Raw genomic sequence first — 16,800 nt, forward strand, 5'->3', positions numbered from 1 at the left:
AGAGACCCTTCTTGTAGTGGTTCTCAAATCAGAATTATCTAGGATGTTTTTCCCCCAAATACACATGCCCTAGCCATCCCCCGTATGAAAATTGGAGTGAGTCCAAGGATGTAGAGTTTGAAAAGTTGCCCCAGGATTTTCTGAGATGGACCCATAGTAAGGTCCCCTGAGAGAAACAGGATAGGAGAGATTAAACCTGGAAGGGAGGGTGGTAGCATATAGAATGTGTCTACTTTTTGGAGTAATGCTTGCCTGTTGTTTGAACCTGCTGTGTATGTGAAGCCATCAGTTCTCAGCCTGTTGTGCTCATATACTCAGAGGTATAGGTCCGTTTACTTTGTTTTAGGGGTATGGGCGGGTTTAGGATAACATGGGATATCTTCTTGTGTGATCAAGTATACTTCGGGGGAAATTAATTTTTTCATTAAAATATGGATGGCTATATTATGGAAAAGAACTTGAAATTCACATGAATTTTTGAACTAAAATATACTTTTTTTGTTTGTTTGGGACTAGCAGTTTGGCCTGTGTACCTAATCTGCCCTTGCAGTATGTGCCTTTAGAGGGTCAAAAGGCTTGAGAAGAGCTGATACAGGGAGGTTTATAAGCCAGGCATGTCTAAACTGGAGAGTACCTGTGTAGCTAAAAATGTTGCTTTCAGGACCAAATAGAAGTGACTTAATGTTTACTTATTGATATGTATTTTTAATTTTGCATGAATTTTGCTTGACTTTATTCAGTTTTTTTTTTCCCCTTTCCCCAAAGTCTGTAAGTCCTGAAGATTCTGAGAAGAGACGCACCAATTATCAAGCTTATCGAAGCTACTTAAATCGAGAAGGCCCCAAAGCTCTGGGCTCCAAAGAAATACCAAAGGTATGAATGCCAAGAGGGCAGGCTGTTCTGTCAGGGCCTCTGGCCCCTGGGTCCATGCATGTATTCACCATCATCACAGAAGCACAGAATTGATAATTAAAAATTAACAGAGGGGTGCCTGGCTGCCTCAGTCTGCAGAGTGTGTGACTCTTTGTCTCAGGGTTGTGAGGTTAAGCCCTATGTTGGGTGTAGAGATTACTTAAAAAAGTAGAATCTTAAAAAAAAATTAACAGAAAAGGCTTAGTCACTGTCTTTGTGAATTAGGGATATTTATTCACGTTATGAATTACTCCTTGGTATTATAAAGAAAAAATTTTCTTTAACCCATAACCCTAGAGGGGCTCAGTTTTGAGAAGTATGGTAGTCCCAAGACCAGTACTTTTTGCTGATAGCGTGGATCCACCAGAGAGGGAGATTGAAGGCATACCAGAAGGAGAAGGATAACCAAATGCAGTATGAGATTTCTGAGAAGGTAGAAAGGGAGGGGATTCGGGTCACAAATGGAGATTAGTAATTTCCCTAATAGGGGTGAGGGTGAACCTTAAGGGGCTAGTGGGTTGTGTCGGAGGCTAGAGGAAGATGTCAGCCTTGCCTCTTGCATGTGGTGTAAAACAGACTCTAAGAAAGACTCAGCAAGCTCCTCTGCTTGAGAGGACTTTTTTTTTTTTTTTTTAAAGGTTTTATTTGAGAGAGAGCACACAAGTGGGGTGGGGGGCGTTGGGGCTGCGGGAGAGGGAGAAACAGACTCCTAGCTGAGCAGGGAGCCCGATAACGGGGCTCAGTCCCAGGACCTTGAGATCATGACCTGAGCTGAAGGCAGAAGCTTAACCGAGTGAACCACCCACGTGCCCCTGTTTGAGAGGACTTTAGGCAAAGTGGAATCCTTAGGGGACTCAGTGAAGGCAAGGTAGTGGAGGGAATATTGAGTAGAGGTTGGGGATTTTGGGTGGCTTGCTGGTCCCTCAGTAAGTGTTCTAGAGTGGATGACTTTGGTTGAGAGGCTAAAAATGCTGAGATTGGTTGTAAAATAGATATTCAGAGCCACAATGGGTAATAGTTCAGAATAGATGATTAGGGTGTGGGATAGAGGCTTGCATGTGGACTTTTCCAGGGTCATTTTGAATTTGTTGAGAAGAATTTAAATACTTCAGTGTGCACAAGATCATTTCAGTCCTAGAATCATAAGGCTTGAAGGGACCTTGAGATGTTGTTAATCAAACCTTTTCTCTCCAAGCAGATTCATAGTTTTTTTTCCCCCACCAGGAAAGATTCTTCACCAGGATGGTGAAGGATTGAACTTGTATTGGGGTAGTCTTTGAATTTTGTTTAGCTTCTTCTTTTAGGCCTGTTTTAAGTCTATGTTGATCTCAGTTCTCTATTGAAAGTAATAAGTAACTTGGAGCGGTTTACATAATTTTCGTTTTGCTTGGTTGTATCATTTTATTGAACCATTGCAAAAATTTTAAAAAGTCTGTAACTGTACGTAGTTCCAATTAAGATTAAGTGTCTCCTCTACCCAGTTCTCTTTGGCCAGTGTTTTTTGTATATCGAGTTATCTTTCTAATCAAGAGATAACATGATCTTGCCTTTAAGTTACTCGCAGGTGGTTAGATTTTCTGTCGTGGAGTAAACAGCCAGAGAGAAGCCTAAACTTGTTTAGGCTTTTTAGAATCAGCTCTTCCCTTTTTTAACAGTAACAAGAAATTCTGTAGGTGGATTGCATCTAGTTTTATTTAAAGTTTTGTGAGTTAACTGGTGGTTTAAATATTAAAAAAACAGAGTAGTACGGATGGATAATTTTAATAAGTTTTGTGAACTGTATTGATGTATATTTTTCATTGCTGGTTTTGTAAGTTTATTAAATGCTAACCTACATAAGAATTTCTCAGGATTTAATTTCAGGTTCTGCTTATTTGCTGTGAATTTCCTGCAAATTTTTCATGCTGAGATTATTTATGATGTCAAATGAGAAAAATCAACTTCCTGCAGTTTTGATGCCAAATATTTCTTTGGAAGGCTACCATGTAATTTCCTCTCTGCTTGAACATTTTGGTTTTTAGGGAGCTGAAAATTGCTTGGAAGGCCTTACATTTGTAATCACAGGAGTGCTGGAGTCCATTGAACGAGATGAGGCCAAGTCTCTAATTGAGCGTTACGGGGGAAAAGTAACAGGAAATGTCAGCAAGAAAACAAACTACCTTGTCATGGGTCGTGATAGTGGACAGTCCAAGAGTGATAAGGTGGGTTCTGCTGTCTTCTCAACACAGTGAAATAGCCTGCTTGCCTTGGCAGGGTCTTACTGGGACCATTTGTTGTAATGCCCTCTACACAGAATGAGATGAAGAAAAAAATTGGAAAAGTAATTTCATGCCTATATTATTTCGTCCACAGAAGTGTTCTTGGCTTCAACTTCAAGATTTTCGTTTTCCAGTTGAAGCCATAGTTCCTGTTCAGTTGGCTTTCTTAGTGTAGTATTCTAGTTTAGATCATTTTTCAAAGATAGAAGCAAATACAGTTTTCTTTTTCTTGTAGTCCTAAATATTCCTATATATGTCACTGTAGACTCCATCTTAAGTTTTGTTTATTGAAAGCTGTTTTTGTGTTGGGGAAAATTATATTTAGCTCCAAGTAACAGAATATCTAATAAGTGTGGTTTGGCGAATAGCTGTTTATTTTCTTACCCAACAAGAATCCCCGAGGTAGGCAGTTTCTGGGGATGGCCCAGCAGCTCAGTGATGTAGCTAGGCTGCTTCCGTCCTCCGTCTCTGTCACCCTTATTCTGGTAGCTTTAGTCTCCGTGCACGTGCCTTGTGTTGCAAGGTAACTGTAGCTGTAGGCATTCAAGTCCACATTTAAGGCAGGAGAAAGGAAGCAGTGGCAAGATGTCACACTAGCTGTGATTGGCCTGGAAATAGCTCTTGTAGAATTCCTCTTAAGTCTCATTGGCCAGAGCTGTCACATGGCTATTCGTAGCTTACAAGGGAGTTTGGGGGGAGGATGAGGACTTTTCTGATTCTTCAATCATTATTCATCACTTGGAGATGGACACATTGGAGTTATTTTAACAGGGAAGATGGTGGGAGTTAACAAAAACTTCAGACGAGTCCATCTTGGAAGGCCCTAGTGGCTTTGCCCCTCCTAGGGTAGAAGACAAGATAAAGCAATCCACAGAAGTGCTCCTGTGGCACCTCCATTGCCAGCCTGCCACTCTTAGGGGATGTGTTTGTTATTTTCTCTATCTAATGGTACTTTCTAATGAATATGGTTTTTAAAAATATTGCAGTCTTTCTGATTTACAAATGTGGTTTTCACTTACAAACAGACCCTAGAATTATTATTATTATTATTATTATTTTAACAGAAAGAAATGGTTAGGATACAGTTTTAATGATTTGTCTTTTTAATCCATAGGCAGCAGCCTTGGGGACAAATATTATTGATGAAGATGGCCTGTTGAATCTGATTCGAACTATGCCAGGCAAGAAGTCTAAGTATGAAATAGCTGTTGAAGCCGAGGTTCGTATAAAATGACCTTGATCAAGTTGGTACATATAACAACTTTCCTATTTCATAGAGACGTTTCATGAGTGGCCACAGGCCTGTTGCCTAAAAGATTAACTTCCCCTTCTACCACAGATGAATCTACCTTATTTCCTTCTGAGCAGGTGGATTCCGCTTTAGGCTGTCTTCTTTGGTATATTTCCTTACCTTTCTAAAAAGAATATGAGGAGACCGAGAGCACGGTGTATTGCACTTACCATATCTACTTAATAACTTTCCATATTCTTGTAGTGACTTTGTACAAAGATTGTTGCTTTTAAGAGTTCTTTAAAGGGTGTGTCATAGGAATCAGCAGTTAAGTTCATTTCCATTTAGAATGTATTGGGACTTTCTCAGTTGTGACAGAAGCCCATGTTAATTTTAACAAAAAGGAAAAAATGGTGGCTCACATAACTAAATTATGGGCTGGCTGATCTGATGTCAGAACTCCTGGATTTGGAGACCACAGTGCTTTCAGGACTCTTTCAGTTTCTGTTGCTCTTCTCTGCTTCTCCCAGTGTTCTCCTTCATTTCCACTCCACTCAGGTTTTTTCCCCTGTACAGGACACAAGGGTGCCAGCAAATCCCAAGTTTAATGTCTTCAGCTCTGTCACCCAGGTGGTGAGGTGGTCTTCTCATTTATTGCAGTTAGAACAATCTTGCGGAATGATTTGGATTGGCCTTTACCCAGTGTCCCTTAATGTTAGCAACTTACATAACCATAGAGGTTATCAAAGCCAGGGGTGCCTGGTTGGCTCAGTAAGTGAAGCGTCTGCCTTCGGCTCAGCTCATGATCCCAGGGTCCTGGGATTGAGCCCCGCATCGGACTCCCTGCTGAGCAGGGAGCCTGCTTCTCCCTCTCCCTCTGCTTGCTGCTCCCCCTGCTAATGCTCTCTCTGTCAAATAAATAAAATCATAAAAAAAAGAAGTTATCAAAGCCAGGAAATTAACATTGATACCATATTGTTAACTAAAAGTACAGGTGTTACTTGAACTTTACATTTTCCTGCAGTTGTCCTTTTTCTCTTCTAGGATCCCACACTGCGTTTAGTTGTGGTATCTTCTTTATCTCTTCCAATCTGTGACAGTTCCTCAGCCTTTCCTTGTCTTTTTATGGCCTTAAGACTTTTTTTAAGATATATTTCTTTTAGAGAGCGAGCAGGTACACACGAGCAGGGGGACGGGCAGAGGGAGAGGGAGAGAAGCAGACTCCCCGCTGAGCACAGAGCCTGATACAGGCTTGATCTCATGACCCTGAGATGACAACCTGAGCCGAAATCAAGTCAGACACTTAGCTGACTAAGCCACACAGGCACCCTGGCCTTGAGAATTTTTTTTTTTTTTAAAGATTTTGTTTATTTCAGAGATAGAGAGTGTGCAAGCAGGGGGAGGAACAGAGGGAGAAGCTGAGTCCATGCTGAGCACAGAGCCCAAAGCAGGGCTCGATCCCAGGACACTGAGATCATGACCTGAGCTGAAATCAAGAGTCGGATACCCAACCGACTGACCCACTCAGTCCCCCCTGGACTTGCAACTTTTGATGAGTAGTAGTTAGTTCTTTTGTAGAATGTCTCAAAGTTTGGGTTTTATGATGTCTTAAGATTAGATTGAGGCAGGAATTCCAGAGAAATGATATTTTGTTCTTCTCTGCATTATATTAGATGTGTATGCTAATATGTCTTTTTAATTTTTTTTAGAGAGATGGGGTAGGGGAGAGGCAGAGGGAAAGGAAGAGAGAATCTTAAGCAGGCTCTGTGCACAGTGTGGAGCCCAACATGGGGCTCGACCTTACGACCCTGAGTCGATATGTCTTCTTATTGGTGATGTTAATCTTGATTTAGGTGGTTTCTGACAGGTTTCTCCACTAGTAAAGTGACTGTTTTTCCCTTTGTAACTGATATCTTGGAGGGAGCTTTCATACTATGGTAATATCCTGTTTCTCCTCAAACATTCACCCACTAATTTCAGCATCCACTCACTGGCAAAGAGGCACTATTTTTTTCTTTTCTGAGACATTCACACCATAAGTTCACCCTTTTAAATGTATGTCAGAGATTTTTAGTATATTCACAAGATGGTACAACCATCACCAGTATCTAATTTTAGAACATTTTCATCACTCCCCGTAGCCAGTTAGCCATCATTCCTCATACCCAGCCCCTGGCAACCACTATTGTATTTTTTATTTCTGTGGATTTGCCTAATCTGGACATTTTCCCTAAAGAGAAACATGCAATTTGTGACCCTTTATGTCGGGCTTCTTTTCACTTAGTATGGTTTCAGGGTTCAGCTGCACTGAAGTGCATGTGTCAGACCTTTACTCCCTTTTTTTGGTGAATAATACTCCATTGTGTGTGCATCTCACATTTTGTTTATTCATTCTTCAGTTGAAGGCCGTTTTGGGTTGTTTCTATTCTTTGTCATAATGTAATTATATAATTATAATTACATATAATGCTGCTGTGAATATTTGTGTACAAGTTTTTGTGGAGGTGTTAATTTATAATGAGTCAGAAAGCTGGAACAAAAATTTCTTAATCTTTTATCTTGGATTTCAGACTGATTACAGAATATTTATTATTCGTAAACTAGTATTGTCTCACTAAAAAATACTGCATTTGGGTGCTTTTCAATGTATTTGTTGTTAATTTTTATAAAGTTTGGAAGGTGGTGATTTCCACAACAGCAGGGTTCATTGTGAAAAACCAGACCCTCGTCGGGCAGCTCACTTAGGATATCCCAGATTGCCCTATAGAGTATGTTTAGCAGGATAGATATTCTGTATATCTTATCAGGTTTCTTTTTTTCCTCACTTTTCCAATTTTTAAGATGAAGAAAGAAAAGTCCAAATTAGAAAGAACACCTCAAAAAAAAGACCAAGGAAAAAGAAAAATTAGCCCAACTAAGAAGGAATCAGGATCTAAAAAAAGCAGACTGACTCCCAAAAAGGACAGCTCTACAAAGCCAGTGAAAAAGGAAACAAGTGTGCTTTGGAGATGCCTGGACTTCGAGGAGCAGGTGGCCGAGGAGACAAACGGTGACAGCCGGGCAAGGAGTTTGGCTGATGACAGCCCTGAAAACAAAGTGGAAGATTTGCTCTGGGTGGATAAATATAAGCCAACCTCCCTCAAGACCATAATTGGACAGCAAGGTGACCAGAGCTGTGCCAACAAACTCCTGCGCTGGCTCCGGAACTGGCACAAGGGTCCGTCGGAAGATCAGAAACGCGGTGAGTTTAAGGCTTCATTCATTTTCGTGTGTGTGCCACCATGTCATTGCTCAGTTCCACACGTGTGAGACAGTATACTAGTTGGTTCATTCGTCTCTCAGCAAACGGTTGTTGAAAGCCCGCTCTGGGTGCAGGTGCTGTTGTGAACAAAACCGTCTCCCTCCGTGTGCTCACGGTCAGTCAGAGAGATGAAGCAGCAGCTAGGAGATGCGGTGCGAGCTCTGTCGTAGGGGAGGGGCAGGGCGCCAAGAGCATGGAGCTGTGTGCTCAGGGACGCAGTGGTGTGCTCCCGTCCCTGGAGGAAGGGACAGTAGGTGAAGACTTGGAAACAGTAGGAGGAAGCTCGGCGAAGCGAAGGAGGAGTGTTGTGCGGGAGAGAAGACAGGTACCAAGGCCTGAAGATGTGTGAGTGAGCCACTGAGCGTGCCGGAGAGCCTCGGGGTTGGAGAGTGCAAGTTAGCAGCTGAGGCACGCTTCCGGACCAGGCAGCCTGAAAACCGCAGAGCGCATTTGCGGTTAGGAGCCTCCGCTCTGGTTTCTGCGCTGCTTCACCATGCATTTAGTGTGGAAAAGGAACAGTACAATCTGTGTGTAATGTCCGGGGTGTTAGTGAAACCGAGGCTTTAGATCACAGATGTCAGTACTGTGTCCTTGAGCTGCACCCGCTGCCCTGGAGGATATTATGTGAGAAGTAAGAAGGCAAAATTCCCAGAGCGATGACTGGGTTATCAGTGTCCATCTGGTCACTAGACATTGGCCGATGTTGCCAGCTTATTTATGACAGAGGCTGTAATTGTAATGATACAGAGTTAAATTTGACTCCTTTTCTCTTTATTTATTTATTAGAGAGAGCACAGCACGGGGAGCATCAGGCAGAGGGAGAGGGAGAAGCAGGTTTGCCGAGCAGGGAACCCTATGTGGGGCTCGATCCCAGGACCCTGAGGTCATGCCGTGAGCCGAAGGCAGACGCTTAATGACTGAGCCACCCAAGCACCCCTCCTTTTCTCTTACTAAAACCACATAAAATCTACTTTAAAGGGGCATATAGTGCTTGTATGCCTGGAGAAGACTTTATAAGGCTCAGGTGAACTATAGTCCCTTCTCCCATGCCTGTAGCAGGTTTAGCCCTCTCTCTCCAGTCATCGTGTCTGTATGGAGCACCCTTGATGTGTCAGGCACCATGTGATAAGGGGAGAAGAATGCTCTAGAGTTGAGCTGGGCAGGAAAGTTGCGGACACACCATCTTCAGTTCATTCTTTTTGTGATCAAGTAGCTGATGATGCTCGTTGACATTCATTGAGACGTGCCTGGCTCTGTGATCAGCGTGTTCACCCTTACAGTATCCCTGCCAGGCACATTACTGTTGTTACCCTCATGTTACAAAGAAGGAAATAGGCCCAGGAGGTTAGATTACTTCTCCCAGCTGGTGAGCGGCGGAATTAGCAGAGCCGGAGTTAGGACTGAAACCCAGATACTCTGCTCCCTGACCTGTGCTTTTGTACAAAAGGAAACTCATAAAATTATGGTTTCACATCAGAATTTCGGAGTTGATTAGTTAGTGTTTTATTTTGGGTGTGAGGTAGGCAGTAGAGTTTCACTAAATGCTCTGGAAACTGTTGTTTATGGTTTGTAGAAAATAGTCTGCAAATTTAGAGGTAAACTGGAGGACTGCTCTTGATTTTTCAGCTTATGCACAGTGATTNCTGCTGTTCCTGAATTTCTCTTAGGTAAGAGAGGTTAACACTCTGGAACTTCTTTTTTCCCAGCAGCAAAGTTTGGTAAGTTTGCTGGCAAAGATGATGGCTCTAGTTTTAAAGCAGCGCTGCTCTCAGGCCCGCCAGGTGTTGGCAAGACAACCACAGCTTCTCTGGTTTGTCAGGTGAGTGTTGTGTCGTAGTGCGGTTGTAAAGCTAATCCAGGAATGGATTAGGAGATACACACACGTGTGTGTGTTGGTAGGTCTTGCTGTATGTATTTTAACCTTCTGTGTATATACTTTCTGAAGTCAAACTTCTAGAATTTACTTTGGTTCTGGGGATGTTTGTCATTTTCATCCTTTTCTTAATATTGGTAATTAAAATAATAGGTAATATTTACCTGTGTGCCGGGCAGTGTGCTGAGCCCTTGGGTGCATTATCTTTTAGGTAATATGAATATGTCTTACAGACTCTTAGAAATATTTTATGTACTCTTCTAAGAATTGTCTGTACCGAATTTATGTATTCTTACCATCCTCACGTGACAAATGAAATGGGCTTACAGAAGAGGGTGGTGGCCCAACGAGTCTGATTCTCTGGGAGCCTGCCTTTGCTCTTGTCTCTATGGCTCATATCTAGACCAGGAGAGGAGGAGACACCAGAGCAAACCAGAGTTCATGTTTCAGAATGTGAAATGATACATGAAGTGGTATTGGAATGATAAAATGAGAGGTTTTATTTTTTATTAATTTTTATTTTTGTAAAAGTTAAAACTCTTGCACGAGAGCAAGAGAGAGAGCACGAGCAGGGGGAGTGGCAGGCAGAGGGAGAAGCAGGCTCCCTGCTGAGCAAGGACCCCCCCCATGGCGGGACTCGATCCCAGGACCCTGGTATCATGACCTCAGCTGAAGGCAGATGCTTAACCGACTGAGGCACCCAGGCATCCCAAAATGAGGGATTTTAAACTTATTTTAAATATACTACTGGATTTCCCAACCCTTGTCCTATAACCTGGTGGTTTTGTTTTGTCCTTGTTTTACGGACCAGAGCATAAATGTTAAGTGGGTATAACAGCTGTATGTTTTCTATTCTGTTACAAACATTAAAAAAAAAAAAGATTTTTTTTCCTACAATTGTAAACATGACTCTTTTCTCCCTTTATCATCATTATTTTGGAGGGGAATTGCATTAAGGCATTTTATATAATGCTTATGATCAGTATAATCAATTGGGAAATGAGTCAGAATAACTTGATTTTTCACAGCTTGGTAAGAAGATTATGTATCAGGATGGTTTGATAACGAATGATTTAACTTCATATTGAGGAGTCAAGAATTATTTTTTGGTATCTTATAATAGATTAATTCTATATCTGATATTGAAATCTTGGGATGGGTATATTTAATTCTTTATAAGACTTTAAGAAGCAAACTTGGTAAAATTGCTTGTTCAGGTATACTCTTCTAGATTAGTATTTATCAGCTGTGGTTTTAAGATGGAATTTGTGTGCGTGTATGGTATATATGTATGTATTTAAAAAATCTCTTAATATTTATGAGGCATATTATCTCATTGTCTTTGTCTTTTTTATCCATGGTTCTTTATGTCATTTTTGTGCTGTCTTTCTTCATTAATTGCCTTGTTTTTTAGGAGAGTTAATAATTTGCATTGTGACAGTAACGGTTTCCAATATTTTGATTAGGAATTGGGGTATAGCTATGTGGAACTGAATGCAAGTGACACTCGGAGTAAGAACAGTTTGAAGGAGATTGTTGCTGAATCACTGAATAATACCAGCATCACAGGCTTTTATTCAAGTATGTGGGTATTTGAACTGATTTCTTTGGTTATGTAAGGAAAACAAGTTCACTTCAACGTTTAGGAACCAGTATTGAACATTACTATGTGCCAGGCACCGTGCTAAATAAATCTTGGGGCTAATGATGGAACTCTTATAGGACAATAGTTTGTCTTAGCGGTTTCTAAGAATGTGTTAAAAAATACACATATGGACATGTTTATGCATTTTGCACATTATTTTAGAGGATTCACAGGTGAACCTTGTGAAGAGGGAGAGTAAATAAATTATTCTGATTCAGTGTGATGAGTGAGGTAATAGAGGCCCGTAGATGAAGAAATGATTTGATTTGGGGCACTGGGGAAAGCCAGGGTAAGGGTAGTATTTGTTCAACAGGCCTTGGAGGAGAGAATCATTTGTGGTGAAAGAGGTCATATAGGCAAAGATAGTACCAGAGGAGAAGAAACTGTGAAGGGGGCACTGGAAGAAGAAACTGAAGGTTTTAGGCTGTGGCTAGTGGTCTGCTATGTCCTGAGCCTATGGGAAAAATAAGATGCTCACACTACAGACTCAGCAGTGCAGATTTAGAACTTACAGTGGATATTGCGTGGTCACCTGAATTCTTGGTACTTTCAGTGGTAGCAGATCATTAAAAAGGATTTGCTCAGGAAACGTCACTCTGGCCGGTGGGAGTGTTAGTTAATTGGTACTACTCTGGAGAGTAGTCTGGCAGTATTTTTCAAAAGTTACATTATGTAGTCCACGGCCATACCACCCTGAATGCGCCCGATCTTGTCTCATCCTGAAAAGTTACATTATGTAGACCTTTTAGCCTAGAAATTCCAGCTCTTGGAATTTAGCAATTGATATACTTGTATATATGCAAAATGACATACATATAAGGATATTCATTTAGTATGATTTATAATAGGTTGGAAGCATCTTCGTATTTTATCAATAGTGATTATGATACATGCGTAAAATGGGATATTATTAAACAGCCTTAAAAAATGAGGTGTTGCATATTGACAGATAAGGAGCAGATCACCAAAATATATTGAATGATAAAACCAAGATATATATTTTTATGCACGCATGTTTTAGGTGGGAGGGAGAATGTCTTTTCATCTGCATATGCTTGTGCCTCTTGCATTTTGGTTTAAAATGTTTTACATATTTTTTTAATAAAGCAGCAGCATTTGAACAGTTGCTCTTTTTTGTCCCATCCCATAGCTTCTCAGCATGGGTCAGGCGGAGCAGCCCATTCAGTAAGCATGAAACATGCTCTCATCATGGATGAAGTAGATGGCATGGCAGGCAATGAGGACAGGGGAGGAATTCAGGTAATGAAAGCACTAGTTTTGCAGTTTTACTGTTGATTTTTAGTTTGTGTGTGTGTGTTTTAATATTTAAAGAGCCAATTGTGCTGTAATAGTTACAGCAATTAAAAAGCATGTTGCTGAGGTTTCAAAACCTGAAATACATACATTGTATAGTATTTTGTTGTTTTTTTTAAAAATAATTATTTTTGTGTTGCAAATTTGCCTTTTAGGAATTAATTGGTCTGATAAAACATACAAAAATTCCCATTATTTGTATGTGCAATGATAGAAATCATCCCAAGATTCGCTCTTTGGTTCATTATTGTTTTGATCTTCGTTTTCAAAGACCTCGAGTTGAACAGATTAAGGTATGCTGATTGGAATTTTTTTCTCCCTCACACTCTCCTTCTTATTTTTTGGTCAGTATTTCTCAAAAGTTACCTTTAAAGGTACCTGATAAATATCCTAAAAATATCTGATTATGTGAATTAAAAAAAAACCATTATGATTCCCCTTTGTTGATTTCAGGGTGCTATGATGTCTATTGCATTTAAAGAGGGTTTGAAGATCCCCCCTCCAGCTATGAATGAAATTATTTTGGGAGCCAATCAAGATATCAGACAGGTAAATTAAATACATATTATGTAATAGTTGCTGATTCTTTTGAATTAATGCCTTCAACTTCAGAGAGGAGGAGTGGCATTATTTAATACTTAACCATGTCTTATTTCTGCTTTCTGTTAGGTTTTACACAATCTGAGGATGTGGTGTGCACGAAGTAAGGCGCTAACCTATGACCAGGCCAAGGCTGATTCTCACAGAGCCAAGAAAGATATCAAACTGGTAACATAAATTTCCATTTAGTAGTTACTTCCTCAAGCTAACGCATTTCTTGTTCTGCTCATATTAACTTAGTAGAAGTAGTTATTACAGTTCCTTGACATACCTGTTGAACCTGTGGATATTTATAAGAAAGACAGCTGCTAAAAGGTTTTCTAATTCAAGAGAATTTTTCCTCAAGTACTGTTAATGTACATTGTAAATTATGAGAAATGGAAGTTTTAAATTATACTCATGCTTCAGTAATTATAAAATGGCCTTTTTAGAGTCCCTTATGAATAGATTTCATGTTTTGAAGTTTTGGAACTTTCAGAATTTCAAATGGCTTATAATTTAATGACCTCTCTGAAACGAAACTAGAAGTCTGTATTATCTGTGTTCTATTTCACCTAGTCACTAGTCAGAACTCATTATTACAGTTAGAGCAGTGATTAAGTAGTGTTTGTAACCCCCTCTCTCCCTCTTTTTTTTTTCTTTAATCAATTTTTTTTCTAAGATTTTATTTTTTTAATTGCCAGAGAGCACGCGCACAAGCAGGGGGAGTGGCAGGCAGAGGGAGAAGCAGGCTCCCTGCCTCTCAAGGAGCCCGATGGGAGACTTGATTCCAGGACTGTAGGATCATGACCTGACGGAAGGCAGACACTTAACTGACTAAGCTGTCCAGGCGTCCCTAAATCAATAAACTTTTTAAGAGCACTTTTAGTTTCATAGCAAAATTTAGCACAGGGTACAAAGACTTCCCTTATTATCCCCTGCCTCCAGTCTCCTACAACCTCTTCCACTATCAGTATCCCCCCGCCAGAGTGGGACAGTTGTTACAGTTGAACCCACACTGATACGTCATTATCACCCAAAGTCCATAGTTTACATCACGGTTAGTTCACTCTTGATGTACGTTCCATGGGCTTTGACAAATATAGCTTGTATCTACCATTGTATATCACACAGAATACTTTCATTGCCCTAAGAATACTTTGTACTCCTGTTCATCCATCCCTTCCCCCAGCCCCTGACAATCACTAATCTTTTTTTTAGATTATTTATTTTAGAGAGCATGAGCAGGGGGAGGAGCAGAGGGAGAGGGACAAGCAGACTTTGTGCTCAGCGTGGAGCCTGACACGGGGCTGGATCTCATGACCCTGAGATCATGACCTGAGCTGAAATCAAGAGTCAGCCAGCTGCTTAACCGACTGAGCCATCCAGGTGGCCATCACTGATCTTTTTAGTGTCTCAACATAGTTGCACCTTTTTCAAAATGTCATGTAGTTGGAATCATACAGTATATAGCCTTTTCAGTTTGGCTTGTTTTTGTTTTTTGTTGTTTTTTGAGAAAGAGCGAGCAAGTGCGAGCAGGGGGAGGGACAGAGGGAGAGGAAGAGAAAATCTTAAGCAGGCTTCATGATGCAGGGCTTGATCTCACGACCCTGACATCATGAACCGAGCGGATATTGAGTCAGATGCTTAACCAACAGCCACCCAAGTGCCCCCAGATTGGCTTCTTTCCATTAGTAATATGCATTTAAGGTTTCTCCGTATCTTTTCATGGCCTTATTTTAGCTCATTTCTTTTTTTGTGCTGAATAATATTCCAGTGTGTGGATGTACCACAGTTTATTCACCTTTTGAAAGACATCTGGATTGCTTCCAAGTTTTCTCAGTTATGAGTGAAGCTGCTGTAAAGATCCATGTGCAGGTTTTTTGTGTAGGATGTTTTCAGTTTGTTTGGATAAATACTAAGGAGGACAATTGCTGGATGGTATGGTAAGAGTATATTTAGTTTTGTAAAAAAACTGCCAATCTGTCTTCCAAGTGACTGTACCATTTTGAGTTCCTACTAGCAGTAAATGGGAGTTCCTGTTGCTCCACATCCCTGCCAGAATTTGATGTTGTCAGTGTTTGGGACATCGGCCATTCTACTACGTGTGTCCCTCCCTTTCTTTAGGGCCCATTTGACGTTGCCCGGAAAGTGTTTGCGGCTGGAGAGGAGACCGCTCATATGTCACTTGTGGACAAGTCAGATCTCTTCTTTCATGATTATTCGATAGCACCCCTCTTTGTCCAGGAGAACTACATACATGTGAAGCCTATAGCTGCAGGGTGAGTGTTCAGAGCTAGTGAGGGGTACAATTGGTACCCTTCCGGCACAGCGAGGGCCAGATTCCTGGGAGAGGGGGGTAGGAGGTATGGGACAGTGGTGTAATCCAGACTGCTTTGTTTTATGCAGGGGTGACATGAAAAAGCACTTGATGCTTTTAAGCAGAGCAGCAGATAGCATATGTGATGGTGACCTGGTGGACCGTCAGATCCGGAGTAGGCAGAACTGGAGTCTTCTGCCCACACAGGTAAGCACAGGGCTGTCCTTAAGATGCAGACTCTGCTCTAGGTAGAACAGAATGGCTGCTAGCTCCTGGAGTTACGTGAAATACCAGAGAAACACTATGGCTCTTCTGGAAAAAACAAAGTCTGGTCTAGATTAAAACACTCTGGGGTCACAGTGGTCTATTTCTTAATAAAAATAAAACATAAAAATAGCCTTTTCAGGGTTTCAAAATGTTTTTATGTAAATGGACATATGGAATTAGGAACGTTAGAGTCTGGACATAAATAAGATAGATTCTGGACATAAATCACATGTTAGTCAAAAGTTTTATTTGCTCTGTTTTACCTTAAGAATCCATTTCTTTTTTGTCATTCTTGGCTCTCCCCGATGGTGACTGAGTAGCTCTACTTGAAGTAACGCAGCCAGCGGCGGGTCAGCGGCTGCTTCTCTGACGTGTGAATTCTGAGTTTTTTCTTCCTTGCTGAAGAGGCAGCTTTATACTGGGTACTTTACTTAGGTGGTAACTTCCACTCAAAACTGTTCTGAGAACTTTCATAATTTAGAGTGTTACTTGTTCTTGAGTTTTGCATATATATGCTGCATTATTGGCTTGAGTAATAATAACTAAGGGACTTCTGGAGGGCCTACTCCTGTCTTGATTCTACCCATACATTGTTGGGAAACAAAAAACAAAGATTCATTCTGGATATAAAGAATTCTTTCTCTTAAGTTTTACCTGTGTTCATTTTTTAAACTAATAATTGTTTCTTTAAGAATTTATGCTAAAGAAATAACTTCAAACATAGGAAAAGCTTTATGTACAAAAATGTTACGAGTTTTGATACTATAAGGAATTGGAGAAAATCGCCATGTCTGGCAATAGGAGAATGATTAATTAGGGTAAATACTCTTGATGGAATATTATGCAGTTCTTAAAATTATTTATAAAGATTGTCTAATATGAAAAATGCTTATGAGAGAATATTATTAGAATAACGCAGGATACGAAATTTAATAATTCCAACTTTAAAAAAAGTGTGAGCCCTGAATCTTAGATATTCAAGGATACCTTTTAAAAAAATCTTTTCTCAAGTGCCAGTTTACGTAATACTCTCTTCAGTTTTCCACGTTTTGATCCACCTGTTGTCAACAGTTTATGTTAAAAGACAACCATTTTCCTCT

The 16,800-nt window shown here is 40.5% G+C and overlaps 1 protein-coding gene across 2 annotated transcripts in view; it reads left to right on the top strand.

The window, feature by feature from the left end:
* The window catches only part of RFC1 (replication factor C subunit 1), a 77,235-nt gene that overhangs the window by 54,021 nt on the left and 6,414 nt on the right, over positions 1–16,800 (top strand). Inside the window, exons 10-21 of one of the 2 annotated variants that reach the window (XM_008701409.2) lie at positions 766–873; positions 2,934–3,113; positions 4,285–4,389; positions 7,243–7,642; positions 9,409–9,521; positions 11,042–11,156; positions 12,371–12,480; positions 12,690–12,827; positions 12,988–13,083; positions 13,204–13,302; positions 15,241–15,395; positions 15,523–15,640. In XM_008701409.2, coding sequence (XP_008699631.2) covers positions 766–873; positions 2,934–3,113; positions 4,285–4,389; positions 7,243–7,642; positions 9,409–9,521; positions 11,042–11,156; positions 12,371–12,480; positions 12,690–12,827; positions 12,988–13,083; positions 13,204–13,302; positions 15,241–15,395; positions 15,523–15,640 — 1,737 coding nt within the window. The remainder of the gene's footprint in view (positions 1–765; positions 874–2,933; positions 3,114–4,284; positions 4,390–7,242; positions 7,643–9,408; positions 9,522–11,041; positions 11,157–12,370; positions 12,481–12,689; positions 12,828–12,987; positions 13,084–13,203; positions 13,303–15,240; positions 15,396–15,522; positions 15,641–16,800) is intronic. The other variant, XM_008701410.2, reaches the window with a different exon arrangement.

The sequence above is a fragment of the Ursus maritimus genome, unplaced genomic scaffold (genome assembly GCF_017311325.1).
Source record: "Ursus maritimus isolate PB19 unplaced genomic scaffold, ASM1731132v1 scaffold_8, whole genome shotgun sequence".
In the NCBI taxonomy this organism is placed as follows: domain Eukaryota; kingdom Metazoa; phylum Chordata; class Mammalia; order Carnivora; family Ursidae; genus Ursus; species Ursus maritimus.